Source organism: Eufriesea mexicana, unplaced genomic scaffold, assembly GCF_001483705.2.
Source record: "Eufriesea mexicana isolate 0111107269 unplaced genomic scaffold, ASM148370v2 scaffold1385, whole genome shotgun sequence".
In the NCBI taxonomy this organism is placed as follows: Eukaryota; Metazoa; Arthropoda; class Insecta; order Hymenoptera; family Apidae; genus Eufriesea; species Eufriesea mexicana.
This window is the reverse complement of record NW_016909584.1, coordinates 518,021-539,865: the sequence shown is the minus strand read 5'-3', so window position 1 is coordinate 539,865 and position 21,845 is coordinate 518,021. Positions and strand designations below refer to the sequence as shown.

Sequence of the window (21,845 nt, the reverse complement as noted above, 5' to 3'; positions counted from 1 at the left end):
TGACTAAGTATCCTTCATTTACACACCTATAACTCCGTGGCAAAGCCTCTTGACCCGGTCCACAAAAATCCTCTCGCGGCGGGATATAAATTATGAAATCGGCAGCAAAGGTTAATCGAGAAATTAACCGCGATTACCGGTTCCCGCGGCTATTTATATTCGCCTCTCCCGAATGTCAGCCTTTATCGCGGCAGATTAAAGCGTAATTGGGTCATTCTGATTAGAACAAAACATCCCGTTGCGACTGCACAGCGGTCCTCCGCGATCGTGCGTGATTATTACCCAACAGACCGCGTCCTCCACGCCTCTTTGCACGCGTATTTTCGACGTCGCGTGCCATCCCTGCGTTCACCCTTTTATACTTCTATCGGGAACGGTGAACAGCGACAACCGCGAAGGCAAACACGCTCGCATATAAAAAAAAAGGAGAAAGAAAAAAAAGAAAAAAAAAGAAAAGGGAAGAAATGAAAGAAAATACGACGGGAATCGAAACTAGGTGTCGAAAAAGAGAGCAAAGATGAAAGCAAATGTTAGAGAAACAAATAGGGATGGGGAAACGGTTTAAAGGGAAACGCGATACGATATCGATAACACGATTTATTCGACGCTGCAGTTTCCGTGTACGCTCGTCTATTTCGATTTTTTCCCGCGCAGCCGGCGTACAGGTGGCAAGGGAATTTTTAATAACAACGCTTGTCAGAAATCTTCTCGACAACGTCACCGGCATTCGGCGCCAGCCAATATCGCGCCGCCCCCGCCCGACCGGCCCCAACGTTTTAGCAGCCGGCATCTGCCGACACGATGAACTCCCTTTTTACGAAGGAAAAGGCAGCCGGGGACAGGTCGAGAAACGAACGAACGGATAACGACGACCGGCCATATCCGGTCAAGGGAAGAGAATTAGAGGCGGAGGTCGAGGCGCTGGCCGGTAATCCGACTTTATTAAGAAATAAAGGCAGCCGAGGCCGCTAATCGCCTGCTTTTGATTCGTTTAACGTATTTCGCCCCTTTGTCATGCAAATGTGCAGCCTCGTGCACGGTAAACCAAGGAGAAGAGCGCGAGTTTATTAGTTCAATGATATTTCAACGGAGATTAGCTCGGATGGATATTACGAGAGGCCGGCGGGGGAGCGCTTCGCTCGGGGGGTGGCAGCGGGTTTTAATTAACCATTTTTAGAATAAGCAGGTATTAAAGTCTCGGGATCTACGCAGCGTTACGTCCTTACTTTCACGACGTCTCTGCCTACTTTTTATACGTCCACCCCGGATTGGCTGCTTTACGGCGCCATGATTCCTATTTGAAACGTCTTCACCCCCGAATCCGTAGCTGATAATTAAATTTCGCTTCGTTTCATATCGCGAATAAAAACGTGGCTCTCGTGACGAGATTATTAATAAAATACAATTTGTCTGAATTTGTTTCTGCATTTCTGTGATATATTCGGTAGCGACGGAAATCCGGCGGCAGTTAATTTCGTATTTAGAAATACAAATGAGGCGAGTCGCGGAAGTTGGTGATCGCGACGCGAGGTGTATTAATTCGAGATTCAAGCGCAATTGTAATAATAATCCCGCGGTGGTAACGATTTTTCAGCGAATCATTCCAGCCACCGTTTATAGCTGGAAAACAGCGCGGTTGCGTGGTGTCGGGGCTGTCAGGAAATCTGAATGAAATGTATGCGTGTCTAAATAAAATGGACCAGCAGACACAAATCTGCGATTTCATTAATCGTGCGAAAAAGACAAGGAAATTCCCGGGGCGGCAACGTATTCTTGACAGCGGGTGAGAAATGCGAGTTGCGCCCGGGCAATTTAATAAATTTCAACGGCGAGCACCGTGCCACGATATACGTTACCTTTTTCAACAATTTACCTGTAACGATATTCGTAAATACAACGAGCAGCTGCGAGAGCTGTGTTGCGGCAACATATGGGTGTACATTATCTCCGGCTGATGCTTGTAAAGCAAATAATCACCGGTGAATTATCACGGTGTTACGCGAAATTACCTCTTCGTCGCGAAACACCTAACACAGGTAGAATTGCAACGCTGGTAGTTTTAAACGCGTAGAAAATTTTCATTCCTCGAATCGGGCTCTCGCGAATATTTTTGCACGTGGACTCGCGGGTGTGAAGTGCTTCGTGCAAACAAGGAATAAGCCTATCGACACCCTCAGTGTTGTATGTATTTACCTATTTGCAAATAATTTTCAATAGAAATCACCGAAATAATTTGACTCGCGATACAACGTAACGATTTGCATACGTTTGCAGACCTGAAAATAATTATTACACGGCCATAGTCTGCGGACCAAGGTGATCAAGTTCACGAATTTTCGAGCAGCATTTAAGCAGCCTTTCAGGAAATACCTCTTCGCGAAATATCATTCGGGTGAAACGTAATAATTGCGGAGTTTTCGCGATAACAAGTGTACACGGGATCGTTGGCTGTGAAACGCGTGTTCAGCGATATTCCCATCTTTGTTCCAGCGTTTCGTTGTTTCCCGTGGCGGCGATGGCAAGGGCCGATGAATTTGTGAAATGGACGAATCGAATCGAAACAACTGCAACGGCGAATAACGCAGATTTATTTGTACACGCAAGTAATGGAACGTAACTCGGATAAACGAAGGGGCAAAAGAGCGGAGAATGGAAAAAAAGGAAAGAAAAAAAAATAGGTCGGGGTTGGGTGACAAATTATCGAGGCTTGGATACGAGGGTGTTATAACTCAAACGCGTTGTAAATACGGAGGAATTTTTCAAACAGAAACAAATCAGAGCCGCGGGACGAACAACGAGGGCGAAATGGGAGTACGATCAACACCGTCCACGTAGCTTCCCTTTTCCGTAAATCGAACCAACTGCTCATCCACGACCACCCTTTCGGCTACGAATAAATATCTCTCGCGGAAAATTATCGGTTTCCATTGCGACGCGCGATCGAGCGCGAATGACAACGGGACTACGCGAAACAAAAATTGAAATGCGATTAAAGATTGGCAGAATAAGATCGTGGAAGGTTTCGGAATAAAACGCGGAATAAAATATCACGGTTTAACCCTTTCGAGAGGTGGTCTTCAGTCACCAATTCATAAAATTTGGAAGATCGATATTAATTAACATAACAAATTTAATGTAATTTAACAGTGTGCGAGGTATCGAAATCAAATAATTCTACAATTCTATTATTATACAATTCTTTGTTTACTCCTCAAAAAGGTATCGTCAGTTTTTTAGTAGCGAATCTTTGATTTTCTACTCTTCCCTAGCCAAAAAATCGTCGAGTGCAAAGGGTTAATAAATAAACGAAAATTTCTCGGATAATTAGAAATGTATTTGAAATTTCGCGAAACGAGGAAATTTTGAAGACAAGTTCACGAGACATTTAAGAAAGAGAATTATTTCACGTCCAACGCGAAAGATCGTCTCTGCCTTATTTCAAGAGTGCTCGTAGTAGAGAATTTACTAGAATAGATTCTCGATACCGATCTTCGCGTTAACCGTTCAGCCGTTGGCAAAGTCAAAATAAATTGCAAATGGCCTGGAAATCCACGGAGCCGATCGAACCTTCCAAACAGCCCTCTTAAATTTAAAGGCCAAAATCACTTCAATTTTCAAGAGTACATATACAACTCGGGGTGTTCCACATTTTATTGCGCTCTTACGAGACCTATCAAATCCTTTCGCAGTAAATTCGGGGGTTTCGGCGCATAGGGAACACTGGCCCGAGCTGATGCACAGATTTTCCATCCGATGGGACGGAAGGTAAGCAAACATCTCGCGGGGCGTATTATCCGACCAACGATTCGGTGATTAAAGCGTTCGCGGAGACGCGTATCGGTGGCTCGCGATATAAAATCGACGACACTGCTCGGAATGGATGGTCGTCGTGGCCAGGTCCTCGGATTAAAGTTTGATTAAAAGCCATCCTCCAAGTAGCGATTGATCCGTACTCCCCCCCCCTCTCTCTCTCTTTCTCTCTCTCTATCTGCCCATCTCTCTCGTCTCGTGACAAATAAAGCAATCGTTCCTAAGGAGCAATGAAAAGCCTCGATTTCGAGGCGGGAGCATTCATAAAGTTGGCTTCCACTTACGGGATTTCGAAATCTCGAATTCCCAAGATTCTTTCCTCGCTTCTTGCCCTCCGCTTCACCCTTTATTCTAGTCTCCGCGTCGACTTAATGAAACCCCTAATATTCCACCCCGTCGCGGCGACCTCGCTGTTGCGCAACCCTTACTCCTTTCTCCGCGGCTCTCTCGTTATTCTTGCCTGGATTTCAGAGCTCCGACTTCGTTTGCACGCCGCCATTAAAGCGGATACTACGAGTTACTAATTAACGTCACGCTCGTTTTGCCGCGACAGCGTTTCCTAGCCCCCCGCGTGTTTTTCCTCCGCCCCCCTGTCGATCGGTCCGTGGTACCGAGATTAAACGGGTTTCGAATTCGAGGATGCTCGGCTAACGTTTGTTCGCTGACTGGAACAGCGAGGTTCTGAAAACGCCTGTCAATTCTCGCCGTCGATAGCCCGTTTGGATAACACGCTCGAAAGTAATAATTTAAAAGGGGGGGCGAACAATTTTCTTATAGCCCAGCTGCGACCTCGTTCGAGCAACGTTACGAAGAATTTCACGGGGTTCTGAAAATTATCTGATCGCTCGTAAATCAAGTTAGGCGTCTCTTAATTTCCTGAAAAAAGAATCCGCTGCCCGTGGGCGTATCGAACAACGATACGTGTGATGTGTTTATGCGGCAAGGTAATAATAAGTTTACCGCGGAACATGCAAATGCCAGTTGGTATTTACATTTATGTAAGGAGAACTCGCAGTAGGTGGAGCAGCAGAAGGAAATTTTTTTCAGCAGCGAACTAAAGGGTCGAGCAACTTAATTATCGTCCGCGCGGATGGATTTGCCTCCCGCAATTTTCCCGGATAACGATCGCCATGTTTAAGAACAAAGTTCGCTTTTTGTTTAAAAATTTTCCGCGCGTTGAAAGTAGAACGTTTAACCTTTCGCATGACGTCTCGAGCTTTTATAGGCTCCGCTGTTAATGTTTAAAAATATCGCAGAGAGCAATTCCGTGTTCTGTTTAAAACAACCACCAGCCACTCTACTCGGAGAAGCGGAACAGACTTTCATAGGTCGGTCGCGTAAAATGGCTATAAAAAGTTAGGAATCCGTAGATCGAAAAATGTTTCTCCGATTTTAAGTTACTAGATCAAATTTGGGGAAGGTAAAAATTCGCGAATTTCCGCGACGATCATCCGCCTACCGAGCGATTCGGGGACGAGGATCGAGCGAACAACCTAACCGTTTTAAATCGATAGTATTGCAATGGCTTTAGAAACAGCGTTGGGGAAGGAAAAAGTGGAAATATCTGTAAATCCAAGCAAGTGTACGGACTGGGTCCCTTTTCCTTCGTCCCTACCCTTTTCTCTTCGCGCGAAAACGTATTACCGAGTCCGCCGGTCGGACCCCGCCTTTCGACGTGTTCGGGACGCTTCATAAATATGCATCTGCCAACGGGAAAAGCGAAAAAGGAAGCCGGTGACGAGAGGGACAGCATCGAATTGATTTCCCTCGGCGTGTGAATAACTTAAGCAACAGTTATTCCTTGCGGTCCATCCGGCGAATCTCCGTAGGCAAACAATGGTGTCCCGGTATCGATTTTGCTAACGTTAGAATCCCACAGATAACTTGTCAAGGGGTAAGCCAGTACTATTCCGGAAACGATGCCGAGCATTCGTGGAACTCTACGACAGGACTGCCAGGACGTAACAGAGGCAACAGAGGGAGAGGGAGAGAGAAAGGAGGCTTTCTCTGCTGCGACCAGCAGCAGCAGCAGCAGCAGCAGCAGCAGCAGCAGCAGCACGGCAACAGTGACAAGGAAGACGAGAACGACGAACGAACGGGACGATGAGGAGGGACGAACAGTGACAAAACAATTAAGCAACTCATAACTGCCTTGCACAAGCGCCCTCTGGACACCGTTCTCTCTGTCCGTAGTTGCGTCAAAGTGTCACGGACAACGAGGTCCAGCAGACCGAACTGAAATTGCAGCTTGCGGGAGAGTGTGTCGGGCATAATATCCCTTCACGAACTCGCGAGCCCCCTCGCGGAAGAAGCGGCACCCATCTGAATCGTCAACTTGTCGAATAGTTGCGACGGATTCTGCGGCCAACTGGCCCCCGCTCCGGGTGGCGAAGATCAATTATGGTAAAATATGGCGGATGGTGACGCGACGAAATTCCACGTGCGCCAATTGCGTCGCTGACGGTGTAATTTCCCTTGCCCCGGGATCGATTAAATATTATTTCCGGATTTGGGAAAATTAGTAGCACGAGCTTCTGCAAATTCGGCAATTCGCGCGGAGAGAGTAATACGAATACGCGATGAGATCGACGCGCGTGGAACTGTAGAGTCGAGTCGAAAAAGGCTCTAGGTTTCGCGACGGTGGCGTAGTGGAAATTTTTTGCAATAAGAAGCTCGGGGAATGTCGTCGTAAAAAGAGGAAAAAAGGCGGGGGAAAATACTCGGCTTAAAATACTTTACTTATACAGAACTGTTTAAAGATATTAAACTCGCGCTGCAGGCGCGGCGAATTTTGAAAAGAATCATCCAGGCCGGTAACAGCGTGGCAACGGTAAAACGAAGGAAGAAACAGGACTCAATTTGCCTTCGCTTTGTTCGCGCCTCGCAGGATGCTCGAAGGTACGTTCTGTGCGAGCGGAACGAAGGAATTTGACAAAGTTAAATCGAAGTGAAAGCGGGTAGTCCCGTTGGCGTAGGACGAAGAGGGACAGCCAGAGGTGCGAGAGAGACAGAGCGGGACTACCTTGGAGAAATTACCGCAAGCGTTTCGTTCCCTCTTTTTCTCGCCCTTCCTTTCCCTTTCTTCGTCCTTTTCATGCATGGACCGCTGCTCGGCTGGCACGTCGATGCTTTCAGGCGATAAAGTGCTTTTCTTTACGAAACCACCATCCGTCGCACAAGCGCGGCCAATCAGGCGACAATGGCTCGTAAATTCGAGCCAATCAGGAGGGAAGCCGAGACGTGACCGCGGCAACGGTGTGATATTGCTTATGAATTATTTAAGCGGCCAGAATAACAATGTCCTTCCTCCAACTCTCTTTCCCTTTACGCGTATTCCTATTTCATTCTATTCCGTTCCGTAGACGTTTCGCGGGAACGACGGCGAAATGGCCCCTGCGCCCCATCAACGTGCTCCCCGTCTGCGCGAGTTCAGGGTCACTTTCATTTTCGGCCAGGATCCAGGGTAAACCGCGCCGCCATCACGGTCTAATTTATGAAAATCTCCACGGATCTTCGGCAACGTTCGCAACGTCTTATCGGCTTAAGTGTTTCCAATAACACGGCTAGGGACAAGAAAACGAACTATGCAATTACCTGGAAGGCTTCGACTTCGATAATCGACAACACGCTTCCGGGTTCCCAGCGTAGTGCCGGACCACCGGCTGATTCCGAAGTCCCTAACTACTTACTCCGTGGGAACGTGTACACGCTGTTCGATTCCTGCCTCGATCATTGCGCCTCGTCCGTAATGGAACGTTGTTTAAGTGTATACGCTGCGAAATTGATTCCCCAGCCGACGTTCCTCGTGTCCTCTTCCACCTGTGATTTGTTTCCCGTTGTCATAAATATCGCGAGAAACGAGAAACGAAACTTCCTTCCAGACGATTTTCTTGAAAATTTCCAAATCTTTTACCCAGCATTTAATACAAGAGTAATTTTTCGCCAGCCTGCGAAGCACGTCGAATAATAAACTGTTCTCCAATCAAATCTCGCTCAAGTGGGACCAGCAAAAATGTCTCCGCGACACGGCTCCTTCCGATTCCGAGCTTATCTTTTTCCTATTTCCATCCTGCGAGGGTGGGACACGGTACATCAGCCGTCCGAAACAAAGAGCCTCCCTTATCTCCGACCCACGACGATACTTGATTTATTATGAAACACGGGCCTCTCTCTTCTCGTGCTGGTAAAAGAGGGTGGCGCCTTTCGTCGCGTGTCCAAAATGGGCCACTCGGAAGGGAAGGAAAAACGAAGAGGAAAAACCTCGCTTCTTCGAGTGACAGATTTTCCTGAACGAGTTTTTGAACGAACCCGTACCGTGGACGAAAACGTACCTCTTTTTCCGATGCCCGTCTCTCCCACCCCTGGCACTCATGCGCAAAACGGGATAGATAAGACCCCACGTATTCCCGTAGGAGGGGATGCTAGAGGGGGTGTAGCGCGGGACGGACATAGAGGCGTGCCGTGGGACAGAACGGGACGGAGTTTCTTGTGTGTACCGCACCAGAGAGTGGAGTTTTACGCGTGTTTAATCTGGAAATGGATCGCTCGAGAATGTGGCTCTATGAGGCGAGTTGAAGGGACCGAGAGTTAGCGAAAGCACGAGGGACGAAGCGGTCGCGGAGGCGGAGGAGCGAGGGGTTGGGGTTTTGCGATGGGGATGCAGCGTGTGCCAGTGAGTGGCGCGCTATCTGTCTCCTCGTCGTTATCCTTTTTTCCACTTGTATCGTAAAAACTGACCAGACCGGCTCTCTATGCACTTTTTACGCCATGCTTCCGCCGAATATGCGCCGCTGAAAGGAACAATGTGATTTAATTGTTCCCTTCCATTTCATTTCCGACACAATTGCGTTGGTTATTTTTACCGAGCCGGCTCGCGCGAATCCTGCGTCTAGTCTATTTTCGCAGGGGATAGAATTCTGATCAATCGATACGGCTCGTTTCGTCCTGCGAACAGGGAACACGCCGAGCCGGTGTGGCCGTTCGACGTTCGAGACACGCGGGGGTGTTAAACAGGGGCGTAGGGTAATTAGTAGGGTCTGGTGGAGGGAGCGAAGACAGCGAGAGGAGAAAATTTAAATGCAGTTTCTGCCCGCAAAGTTGGCTGTTCCAACGGAATAAAAGGGCAAAGAGGAAGAAGCGTTTGTGAATTATTGCAAGGGAAAAGCCAGCCACCGAGTGTGCTTTTAAGGGCTCGTGTGTGAAACCGAAACGTGATACCACTTTCCCTCCCGTCTACTTTGAATGGACCAGCATACGCGTCTTGATTTTTTCTCACGCGACTAATTTACCCCTTTGTTTTCCCAAAGCCTCGCTGCAAACTTTTACGCGTCACCCGCTCCTGCGGAACTGCCGTAAGATAAATGTATTTCGTCAAAGAGAAAACGAGCGGCACGGGCACGATAATAATAGCCTAAAAAGAAAGGAGAGAGAGAGAGAGAGAGAGAGAGACGGAAAAAGAAAATCATCCCCTCTTGCGTTCGAGTTGAAAATAAAAGGTTACAGCGCGAGGACATAAAATATCCAAGGGAGTTAACAACACGTGCGAACAATGAACGAAATCAGAGTCCGCGGTACACGTTTTATAAACGAGGTTTTATATTCTCGACAGTGGCCGAGATTCGGTGCCATTTTCTTCAGATTTTTCAGCTTAAAGCGCGGCGAAGTTATCTATTTTGGCAGCAATTTTCCCGAAGCGGGTGACATAAATCGCCGGCTGAAAAGCTAATTTAGCGGATAAAATGTGGCCGGTCTCGAAATAAAGCCGTGGGTCACGTCGATATATCGCGGCGCGCACACCCGGCCGCAGGCGGCTTATATATCATACTAATTATTTATATTTCATGCACCGGTAGGGCAGGTACCTGCTGCCTACAACGTGTACGCGGTATTTTACACTCATGATACGTCGCCATATACTATGCGCAGCGTGCAAACTCTATCCGCGCGCGTGGTCCAGCGACGTGCGTCATGAAAATATCGTCAAACTTCTGCCCGTCCGGATCACCAAGCGTATTATTCCGGTGTCGTGGCGGGCTTAAATTTTAACGCTATCCGTCGAACGGCTGATCATTAATAACGGCCGCGGCGTTATCTAGCCCGCTAGATTATCGCTTATCTAGCAGCCGCTTTTTATTTATGCACTCGTAAAAACGAAAGGCCACCCGACAGCCTGACATTTATACCGTTGCGATTCACTGGTCGACCGTAACGATGTTTTCCCGCGATTTAACGTGTTCATAACGATTATTTTTACAGCGACTTTCTTCTCGCGTTTTGCCCCGTCCAGCCTGAATTAAATTACAACACACGAGTGTATATCGTGACCGTATAATCGAGATCGACGTGGGATGACAAAGCTTCACGTTGGAACCTCTGGTTCGATGAACTAGGTTGATTTAGATGACTGAAGTTTTAATCCTTACTTATTACTTATTAAATATTTTTCTGATTCTTTTTTCCTTTCTATTGCTTTTATATAATATTTCCGGCCAATTAATCCGAATTTAACGAACGTTCAGTTTTATCCTATTTATTCGTTTCAGCAGCGATCGCTGTTACTAGATTAATATTCCAACCTCGATTGGAACTCGATCAAGATTGCTCGTTTACGATCGGTCGACGAAAGCGACTAAACCAAAGATCCGGATAATTCGGTGGGAAGTTTAATTAGACGAGTCGCATAAAGCGCGAGTACTCGTTAAATTTTAAAAGGGACCAGGTTCATTCGCGATGCTTGGTTCGAGCGATCGAGCCAGCGTCGAAGCGGCTGCATCCGTCGACAGATAGTTCGGAGGAAAGCAAAAGTTTCGTCGTAGAATATTTAAGCCCCTGTCTCGATGTGATTTATAACTAAGGGTAAGTTTCCCGGCGAGTTTCCCATTTCGACTGCCCAACTGACAGTGACAGTTTACTCCTTGACGAGGAAAGGAATTGGTCGGAAAAGTTCCTGTTGATGTTACGCGCTATTAAGGGTATCGTGTTTCCTCGATGCCGGATATCAGAGGGAAAGGTATCCAAGCCCACCCGGGGATGGTTCGCTTTATTTCGTGTCAGTTACCAGATATCGCCGAAAATCTCTCCGACGTTGACTTACGTCCGCGAAACACGGTCACGAATTTCGCTCTCGTTCCCTAATTACGGAAAACATTCGCCATTTAAACGAGCGAATATCGTTTCCACGTTTACCTTTACTCGTTCCGTGCCGACTACGCGAGTTTTCACGATAGATCGATGAAAAGTCAGACCAGGGAGTTCGAAATAAAATATTTAAGACGATTTAAGTCACAGAGAGGGATGATTGGGCCGTGACGAAATTCTCGGAGAAAGAAAAAGGGGTTTGGCAGAAGTCTGAGAACTAGGGAGATGCTAGGAACTAGTAAAAGAGGAATGGCGGAGAAATTTTAAATTTCGACTGGTTTATGGTTTCCTAACGATTAGCTATTCGCGTCAGCTGCGTAGCGGAGCAACTGAACTATAACGCTTCCTCCCATCGCCCAACTCTCGCGATCCTCCAAAGTGTCATTGCTGTCAACTACCCACGATAACCCACGTGACACGGAACACTTCCAACGAAACGCAGATCCTCCATAAAACAGCGACGATCCTTTACGTTTCTTTTTCGAAACAATCAAACCGGTCGCGCTATAGCCAATCTACCCTAACCGTTTCAACCGCTTTTGCCAGGATTTGCGAATTTTCTCGAAAATCGGTGAACGAGCTGGTTACAACGTAATGAAAAATCTTCGCGCTACCGTTATCAGATCCGAGCGAGCATGAAATATTCATGCGCCGATATTTCGGCCGAATTTTTAAGCGCATTAGGGGAAAAAATGATTTACACCGTGGACTAATGGAAGCGACGTCGGCTGAAATTGTAATTCCGGCGCGGTTCGTTACGGGCGGCAGGACGCGTGGCGCCTACCGACGGCGTCGGTTCCGCGATGAAAAATTCCAGTTCGATATCGGTAAATACAAGGATAAATCGTCGCCGGAATTCGGGGAACACGGCGGGGCCTTGGGAGAAAGAAGATAACTCGGCGAGCTTATAAACGGTCGTAAAACGCGACGACCCTCTTTTGATTTAGTTCGCTCGTCCTTCCCATGCATCCTCCACGCGTTAAAGAAAACGCCGCCGCGTCGCGTACGCGCGTATATCCGTACTCGCCGTATCTCCGCGCGGTTTCCGTCGTAAAACTGCCACGTACACGAACCGGTGGAAGCAACGAGAATGAAAAAAAAAAAGAGAAAAGGGAAGGATAGAGCAGAAGGAGAAGGAGGGGAATAATAAAAATGGACCGAGGGTGGAAAAATATGGAAGGGAAGAGCGCAACAACGAGTTTCAAGTTGGATGTAAATGAGACTTCTCGAACAAACTGATGCTTAACAATTAGAGTAAATCATGCAGGCCGGCGGCGATCTCGTAGCTCCTAACTGCGCGTATGCATGCCAATTTTTCCGTAATTTCATTCCGCACAGCGGCGAGATACCGGCCGTCCTAGTTTTGACTTGTTTTCGCTGTGATTACAACGCTGGTACAATGCCGGCCGCGGAACGCGCGGAGGGAACGAATTAAATCGCGCTAGCAACAGATGCTACGGAGCCTCTGTTTCGCAGTTTAATTCGCGGCCGTGATAAGCGGAAGTTGCTCGAAAGGCCGGGGAATATATCTTCGGGATCCGCTGGCGGGGATTAACGAGATCATTCCGCAGCGAATGTATCGTTCAACGGGGCGAGTCGTGCAAGATTTTCGGACCGGTTCGTTAAAACGCTTGCGCCCGTTGTTCCGCTTGTTGTTGCGGCTGTTGGAACCGTGTTTTTGCTGTTTGTCGAGAGATTAGCGGCGAGTGCGAGATCGCGGTCGTTGTTATGGCAAAGTTTTAATTACACCTCGCGTGTCGTTGGGCGGGTTACCGGGATCTTGGTCTTATCTGTTTGCCGGATTGCGGCGTTGAATGTCGAATCGGCCTTGGAACCGGGGCCATTTCCGTTTAGGCCTGCCAGCACGGAGAAGCTATTGGAGAAACCCGAAAAGCAGGATGTTCGATATCTCGATAGAACCTGACTTTTGATTCGAGACCGCGTTACTCGTAATTCCGATATTCTAACGTTTGGGGAGAAACGTGGAAACCGTTGGAAACTATACCCGAAGACGGGCTTGCAGCTTGGTCGCGGTGATTAAATCATTCGTCCGATTCGGAGATGAAACGGATCCATCGGCGAAGCGTTCCCGTTCCCGTTCGCGCGTCGCGACAATATTTTCCGGAATTCCTGTTTCGCTCGGCGAAAACAGAAGTACGCCGGGACGCGGAAAGAGGGCCGGGGACGGACGGAAAGGACAAAAACTTGGAAACTACGAACTGCAAAGGGACTCGAGAGGGAAACGGGAAAAGGGAACGAGTGCGCGAGCGGAAAAGAAAGAGGGAGAGAGAGAGAGAGAGAGAGAGAGACGCGTGGAAAGTTTGAAATCGAGAACGGAGAAAAAATGCAAGTGAGAAAGCCTTTTGGATAGAAGGTGCGCATGCACGATGACGTTGATAGGTTGCGGAGAAAGGTGGCGGTGGGTGGTGCGCGAAGAAGAGAGAGAGAGAGAGTCGAGGGGTAAGGCAGACGGTTTGTATTTCAAATTTAAAAGCATTCGACAATGGACGCTTCTCGTATTGTTGACTCACTCGACGAAGGAGAGAGGAAAGAAGAAAGAAACGCGCAGAAGTGTACGCTAGAACGCAGAGGGCCAGGAGTGTGACGGGGTAGGAGAAGGAGAGAGGCGAGGACGTAGGAGAGGCGGAGGTTCAAGGGAGAGAAGAAGAATCAGGGGTGGCTGGAGTTTTGTAAAGGACTGCAGACAATTTCCGCAGGGCTTAGTGGCTTCGGGCTCTCCAAATAAATTATTCCGTGGATGAGCGACGCTGCTTATTTTTCACCATTTTCCGACCCACCAGCAATGGATGCTCCAAGTGTACGTGAAGGATTTAAGGGGTATCAACGCGAGATAGAACGCGCTCCAACGAAAACGCGCTACACCCGTTCTCCGTTCATTCGGCGAGAACAGTAGTCACCGGTTAGGGGTGGTGTCTTCGAAATCGTCATACGCTCCTGGACCGTGTCCAGATTATCCGTCATTTTCATAAAAATCAATTTCATCGTCACACGCCGATTCCGATGAAATTACTCGAAATACTCGTCGAGAGAAATATGCTTACTATTTTTACCATAACACTGTTGTTCGTTGCCATCCTAAACTATAACCAAATATCCTTCTACCCTTTTGCAACGCGGATGTTGAATTCAATGGGATCCAGAAAACTTGGGAAACGATCTCGCAGCCATTTCACGAGGCAAGTATTAAATCACGAATCAACGTGATTCAAGGTGGAATTTTCTCGAAAGTCGAGGAACCGGTTAATTTCGCATCGGCGAGCGCGACTACGTACTCGATGGATGAAACTCGACGAGAACTGATCGAGAGTACTTTCGACCGTAGGCGAGTATATGCATCACCTATCGATCTCGCTTTCTCCTTCGTCCCTCCGCCATGCTCTCTTTCGCAGCGCGGCCTTACGCGAAAATGGAGTCAAAGGGGTTAAACCCTCATTCTTCTTTCCGCTACGCCATTTATTCGTGAAACAGGAGAAGCGGAAGAAGGACAGGGGCCACCCCCGTGAACGCTGTGTCACGCCTCTGGAACACTTCGATTCGGATATTCAGAAATGCGGGCCATGCAGACATTTCTAAAGAGCTTTGACAATTTCGCGCCCTCTTTACCCTTCACCCTTTTCACACCTGTGACCACCCATTCGCGAATCGACGTCGCATTATCGCGATCGATTCTCGTTAAACACCCAATTTTTACATTTCCACCCCAATTTCTTCGACTTACCACCTTCCCGGTTACGTTAAAATGTAACTTCCATGTAAATAAAATTCCACTCGATGATCCGCGGAACGCGATATTTCTCGAATAAAGGACTCCGTTGTTACGACAATCTTGGCAGAATCGAATATATCTCGAATGTAAAAATCTGATCGGGGGAGAATATCGACAGACCTTTTCAATCGTCGAGTCCTTAGAACGACTTCCACGATATTCGCGTCCTTTGGGTCAAAATTCGACCTCGATCTAGAAACCCAGTCTATTCGGAAAGCTCATACCGAGAATATTACACGCTTCCACCAAAATCCACGTTTCCAATTCTACCGATTTCCAAATTTATTTTACCGCCAGAGTCGTAGGGAAGGAGTATCTTTAGATTCAAATATGTATAATTTAAGCTCCTACTTACTGTCAAGCTGCGAATCTGGTCCTAATTGTCGATTCTACTTGAGAAATACATCAACGTGTCGCACTTTTTGCACGGCGCGCGGAATATAATATGGCCAATAATCGCGTCCCGCGTTGAGTATCGCGAGACACGAAAAGAACATGACAGGTGACACTGTTCGCGACAGGACGAGAGGACGAGTTCATCCGTGACACCTCTACACGTGTCGCCACGCATGCACACACCCGCTTCGTACGGCCCTGGCGTCCCTTCCTCGAACCTCATTTCGGGGTAACAAATCTAATTGCGTATCGCATATATCACGGAATATTCGGATCGCGAAACCGGCTCGAAGATGATTAAAATAGAAAAAGGGTAAAAGAAGGGGGAAAAACGAAACGACCCCTTTATCCTATAATATTCGTTCGCCGTGCATATCAACGAAAACTAATATTCGAACGAGGGGGGCGGTACATTACGGAGAGACCTGCGTGACAGTGCAATCTCTGGTGTTTAAACCTTTACCTGGTTCCACGCCGAGCCGAACGCGAGCGACATTCTATTTCGTTCCATTTCTCTGTCACGTAAAATACACTCTTCCGTACACGGTCTTAATTCGATAGAAACATATTAACGTAGTTACGTCACTGGTTACGAAAACGTGAGAATACAACGAAATTATAGGCAGACTTCGCTGGTAGTTTATCGGGTAGTACGAACTGGTCGGGATAAAATGTCGAACGCGAGTCGGGCACTTTCAAAAATAGCATTTCCGATTGGGCCGATGGAAAGTGGTACCCCGTGAAAAGCACCCTGCGAGAGAGAAAAAAAAAAAAATTTACCATGCTGAGAGCGAGAGAGAGGGGGGAAGTAGACAGAGACGGATGGATGTCCCGGAATATTTCGCACGCGCGTTAAATAACAAAAAGAAAAAGCAATATCATCAATAAAACCGAAAAAAAAAAAATAAAAAAATGAAAATAAAAGTTGTTCCGCACCGAGTCGTTTTCGCGTACAACCGCGTTTCTCGCGTGGAGCGTACACGGCTCTTCGATTGATTTAACTATCGCCGATGCTTGTGGCGGGATTAAAACGGAAGGGCAAATGAGGCTGCGCGGTCGCGACACGTGTGATCCGTGTATTTTTTCGGCTTTATTTTCCCCATTTTCTTTTTTTTTTAATCAGAATCGCGGCCCCGATTAAGCACAATCCGACGGCCATACTGAACGGGGGCGTAGGCACCGCGGGTGCTGGGTGCTTACGCGGCAGCTTGCGAAATCATTGTGTCCCGGAACAAACAGAGAGGAACGTTGCGTGGCGTGCATCGATTCGCAAAATCGCTCTTGCGTGCGTCACCGGTGATTTTCGATAATATTAAACGTCCCGACCGTCTGCCGGTGACACGCACCCCTAAAACCGGACGACAAAAATCTCTCCCAAACCCGCGCCGTTCCTGTGTCTTCTTCTGCTCGCCCGTGATAATTCGACGGATCATCGTTTATCATTCGGTGTCCACTGGCTCGGTTTAATTCGCCAACCGAGCGAAATAAACGGTTCGATTGCAACGTCGAAATATTATCCTTTTTTTCCATGGAATATTGGTAGCAAGCTTCGAATCTCGCACAAAGAAACGAGCATTTGTCGCGGGGGTTAATCACGAAAGCTATTGAGTCGCTAAATAAAGAGGAAATTCAAAATACAACGAGTCAAATAATTATCGGATAAACTTGCGAAAACGACATTCCTCGACAAACATATTCAGCCAGATAAATCGATATTATAGGAATTATTTTGATTTAAATCCTATGTGCTATGGGAGGAGGATAAAGAGATGAAAGTAATATTATAATTGTACCCCAATTGCATCTATAGCCATTGCAATGCTATAGAATCTGACTGGAAAATTCAATTTTATTGACATTTTCGACTAATATCGTCGTGAGCTAATTTTCTTGCATAAATAAGGAGGAAAGATTCGCACCCTTGTTAGACCTCACACGTCCCACGCACGATACGCAACCCCAAATCTTCGATCCAAAACACAATCTTCACTTGGAATCGAAACTCTACATCAATCTATACGCATTTAATTCATTCTTTAAAAATCGCTATCCGTCAATCCCAAAAAATTACGCGTTTAATTTCACTCCATTGATATCGACACACACTGACGATACAAGGAGTCAATCTACCAAACGAACAACGCTATACCCGCGTTACGAAAATCGAGTTAATCACTCGTTGACGGAAACCCATGGAAAGAACGGTAGGAAAAAGCAGGCGATTTCATCCTGGCCGCCATAAACGACATTCGCGTTCCGGGGTGCTCTTGCTGCAGGAAAAAGCGGGTGTCTGCTCGCGGCTACGTATTTCCCCGTATCGCGGTGGAGTGCGCCGGCACTTCGTCATTTTCATAATTCAGGGAGAGAACGGAGCGGCACCGCGGGGACGAAGATAATAAGAAACGAACGGGGAAAGTGTCCTCGAGTGAAATATAAAACGGATGAAAGTCAGCGAAGTAGGTAATCGCGAACGGCGTGTCTGCCTGGTTCGCAGCCGCGCGATCGAGCCCTTTCCCCCCTCGGCGGGGGCCCCACGAATTTCATGCGGCGCGTCGACACGCTCCCAGGCAGAAACGGAGGATCCGCGATGGCAGCGACGTCGTCGCGACTTCCGGTCCGCGCCCCCGAACACCTCTGTCCTCCCTTCGCTTTCTTTCGTTTATTTTCTCTCGCGCGCAACGCGGGCCAAGCACCTCTTCAGAATTACACGAGAGCGTTCATTAACGCGACCGGAGACGAACGATCCGCTAATTAATGCGACGAGGCTTGTCAGTGGACGAGAGCGACGCGCGCTCTCGCCCATTTCTCCTTTGCTTTTTGCTTCGTCTTGTACCGTGAAGAATGACGAACCGCCGCGGTGAAGGGGGGGAGAGGAAGGGCAGGTGAAAGAAGACAAATCGATGAGATGGGGTGTGAATGGAGGACGAGCGTAAGATCCGCGTTCGAGATCGCGAGATTTGAAATCCAAGATTAGCGGAGACTTGGCGAAAAAGGAAATCGAGTGTGGGTAAAAATTCCTTTCGCGGATAATATCCGTTCTTGTTATTCTATTTGTCGGTTGAACGGGGGACAGAACTAGGGGTGGAATGATATCTCGGATTCGAAGTTTTGAGTTACGTTTTCCAATCTCTATATTATATTATTTATGCTTGCAGCGACCATCGTTCTCACCCTCGCCAATAGATGGATTCCTGCTTGAAGGAGGTTCGAGGATTTTCTCTCTTAAACAGAAGTTCCTATGCTACAAAAGTGTCCGCGTCTAAGGCAGGGCTTGCTAGAAAAGCCTCACTGATGAGTCCACTAGCAGGCCCAGGACAAAATGCATCCCTTGCTTTTTCTTTCGTTCTTCTACCTGCTACCCTATCATAGCACATCGACCAAAGGGGGGATACCAACCGGTAGCACTCGAGGAACAACACGAAGACATCGTATACCCCATGAAGGGACCCCTACATGCTGTATTTATTTTCTAAACCGGGGGTCGCTCGCGTCCTGCCAATTTTGATATATTAAGTTATCTCGTAGTCCGTGTACAGAATTTTATTACAGGATGTTTGCAGACCCACCAAAAATTGACCAGATATCTCGTTTCACCTATTATTTACGCGGTAGGAATCGAAGACTACTCGCACTCTAAAATGCGTTGCAGCTTCCGCGACCAATTTTGTCAAGGCAAGTTGCCTGGCGTTTCGTTGCAGGCCGATTACGCAGCTGGAGCGACGCAGGAAGACCGCAAGAAAGAAACGGACGCAACGGATGCGACATGAGATAAAGACACTGGCTGTTGGGAAAGGCGAGAAGGGACGCCGGAAGCCTTAATAGGATGCGGCAGGGTCGGCCCCGTGCACGTCGCTATCTCGTTGCTCGTGTACTATCGAGGAGGTGTTAGACTCCGGCGCAGCGCGCTCGCAATTTGCATTAGGCGAGCGAATTACGCGAAATTTATGTGAGTCTGGATATACCCCCGGCTGAGCAACGCAGGCACCGCGCCACGGTTAATACGTATTCGGAGTACTTACGGAAGCGGCCGCGCGGTCGTCGTACTTATGCTCTTGTGGACAGCTAATGTCCGCAACTATTTCTCTCTGTCCGCCTTCCTCTGATCCCCGCCACTCCTGCTAGCCGCCTTACGATATTATTCCCGGTGTATTGTCTCCTCGGACACGGGCCGCGACAGAAACGTATTTGCCAAACGGTGACACGTCGCGGCGCCGGAACGATTAATCTCTGCCAAAAGCATCGTTCCGGTCAATGCGGCGGCGCAACGACGCGTGCCGTTGCCTGATTCGTCCCTGGTAATTGTCTAAGCGCGCGTGAAACGACCCACCGAAAGTTTCGCCCGTGGAAAACGCCCGTTACCAACCCCGTTCCCTTTCGTTTGCCCCCTCTGCACCCTCACTCTGTTCACCACGGTACCCCGCGAATCCTCGGAATTCGTTTGACTCCACACGATGGCTCTCGTGGCTCACTTGCTCCGCGAATCTCGACAATCGGGTTCCGACCGTTCCCACTGTTTCCCGAAATCGTGGGAAACCGGTGCTCGAGGGGGTGGAAAGCGAGTACGTAAGGGCTGACGGTGTTCGCGAATTCGCGGCGGTCCGGGAACGCCGAGTCCAGAATATCTGTGCCAAATGCAGTCACGGAGACGCATAATTGCGCCGTGATAATGGAATTTTGGTTTTAATCGCAACGGCGGACGTCGAATCGGAATATTACAATCGTTCGATGTATCGCGCATAATTGCGCGTCCTTATGAATTTACTGGGAATTAATACTCGTAATTTGCACGGTGCTGCCAGGATTGTTATTGCATTATGGCGGCGGATAATTTGAACGAATTTTCCGAAACATCCGAGCCTCGTAAAATGTAACTCGACCGACGGATATATCGTCCCCGATAAGCCTTATAAAATGTGGTTACTCTAATCGCAATTTTCCTCCAATTCGGCAATTCGGTTCGCGTAATCTGCAGATCAAAGCTACGGCAATACGAAATAGAAATTTGCCGGAATTTTACACGATTCTTAATACTATCGACCTACATAACGTGCACAAAATTTTTGAATTTTCTGAAATTACATCCTAACCTATAAAATTAACCATTTGCACTCGAGAGGTGAGCTTCAGTCACCATTTCATAAAATTTAGAAGATCGATACTAACTAATATATCAAATTTAATGTAATGTAACAGTGTGCGATGTATCGAAATCAAATAATTCTACGATTCTTTATTTACTGCTCAAAAAAATATCGTCAGTTTTTTAGTAGAGAATCTTTGAATTTCTACTCTTCTCTAGCCAAAAAATCGTCGAGTGCAGAGGGTTAATAGGAAAATCGGCAATTTTGCGAAAAACAATTGCGCATTTCCACTAATTGGAAAGAAAAAGACTCAGAAACTAGCCGACTATCACCGTTGATCAGACTCTCTATCTTTTTCTGCTTCGTGGCTCTTCACCCAGAAAGCAGGAAAATTTGCTTTCCACGTACACTTTGCACCCAGCGTCTCCGCGTTCCCTGGAACGTAGCTCCAATAACCAATCAATTTCTTGCGCCATCAGACCGAGACAAATGCCGGCCGCAGGAATCCAGACACGGGCAATATTTATCTATCAGCACGATCAATTATCCCGGACCGTGCTGTATCAATTATCTCGATCAAGAACTCCGCGGCGGTTAATTGCTTTCGCGACACACATTCGATCGCGACGCTCGTGCGAACCGATTTTTCTCGTGTCTTCGTGCGGCGAACGATCGATGAGCCTTCGTTCCACTCGCTCCTGTCCCCGGTGCTGACTCTCATTACCACTTTTTCTGTCCCCGGCTATTGCACCACGCGTCTCCCTGCCTCGCCAATGGACATCGATGACCTTAAGTGGTCGTTACCTACGGTGAACTAACGATCCCCTAATTAGTGCGTAACGGAATGCCACCGCGAAGACGTGGTCGGCTTTAACGACTCCCCGCCTGCCATAATTATTCCGCGTTCTTCCACGAACGTCGAATAAGATCGGTGTACTGCCACTATCGTATCGGTATTTACGCGTTTAAGATGAAATATTGAAGTATTCCGTGGATGTAGAATTAATTCCTTCATCCGCAAACGATATAAATTCTCAAAGTTCCAGCGCTCTGGCCACTGGGATTTATCTCGCATGTAACCCAATAAACATCCACAAATACGTGGTTTCACGGGACGATAAATAAATAAAATTTTGCGAAGTACTTACTTTCTTGCCGTCTAACTCGTGGTTACCCTGTGCCAGCACTTTGTCTACACTCGCGGGATCTGAGAACGTGATGAATCCGAAGCCCCTGCAAACAGAAAACGACACACAATGCATAAATATCACTCGTTGTTATAGCAAAGGGAAGCAACGTCGACGCTCAACGACGCAGCATCCCGTATACCAGATCGTATACCACGTCCCGTACGATCGGTGGTGCAAAGAATTCGCGATATCGCATTCTCGAAATTATCTCGCCCCGCGTAGCGACTCTTTTTCCTTGGCGAACACGCGGCGTACATATAACTCGGAGAACGGGATTTAAGGGGAGCGCGCGGGGGTGGAACGGGGACGAAGTGGTGCGCCCGAGTGAAACAAATATCGGCCGACGTCCGGTGCCATAAATTTCGCGCGGGACACCGTGTACATACAGATATATTAAAAGATAGTTTGCCGTGGAGAACGTAGGAGCCGCGAGGGTGGCAGAGG

The 21,845-nt window shown here is 47.8% G+C and overlaps 1 protein-coding gene across 8 annotated transcripts in view; it reads right to left on the bottom strand.

Annotated features, from left to right (window-relative positions):
- Rbp6 (RNA-binding protein 6) overlaps nucleotides 1-21,845 on the bottom strand; it is an 805,438-nt gene that overhangs the window by 317,740 nt on the left and 465,853 nt on the right. For all 8 annotated transcript variants that reach the window (XM_017901077.1, XM_017901076.1, XM_017901084.1 and 5 more), the window contains one exon: nucleotides 21,360-21,444. In XM_017901077.1, coding sequence (XP_017756566.1) covers nucleotides 21,360-21,444 — 85 coding nt within the window. The remainder of the gene's footprint in view (nucleotides 1-21,359; nucleotides 21,445-21,845) is intronic.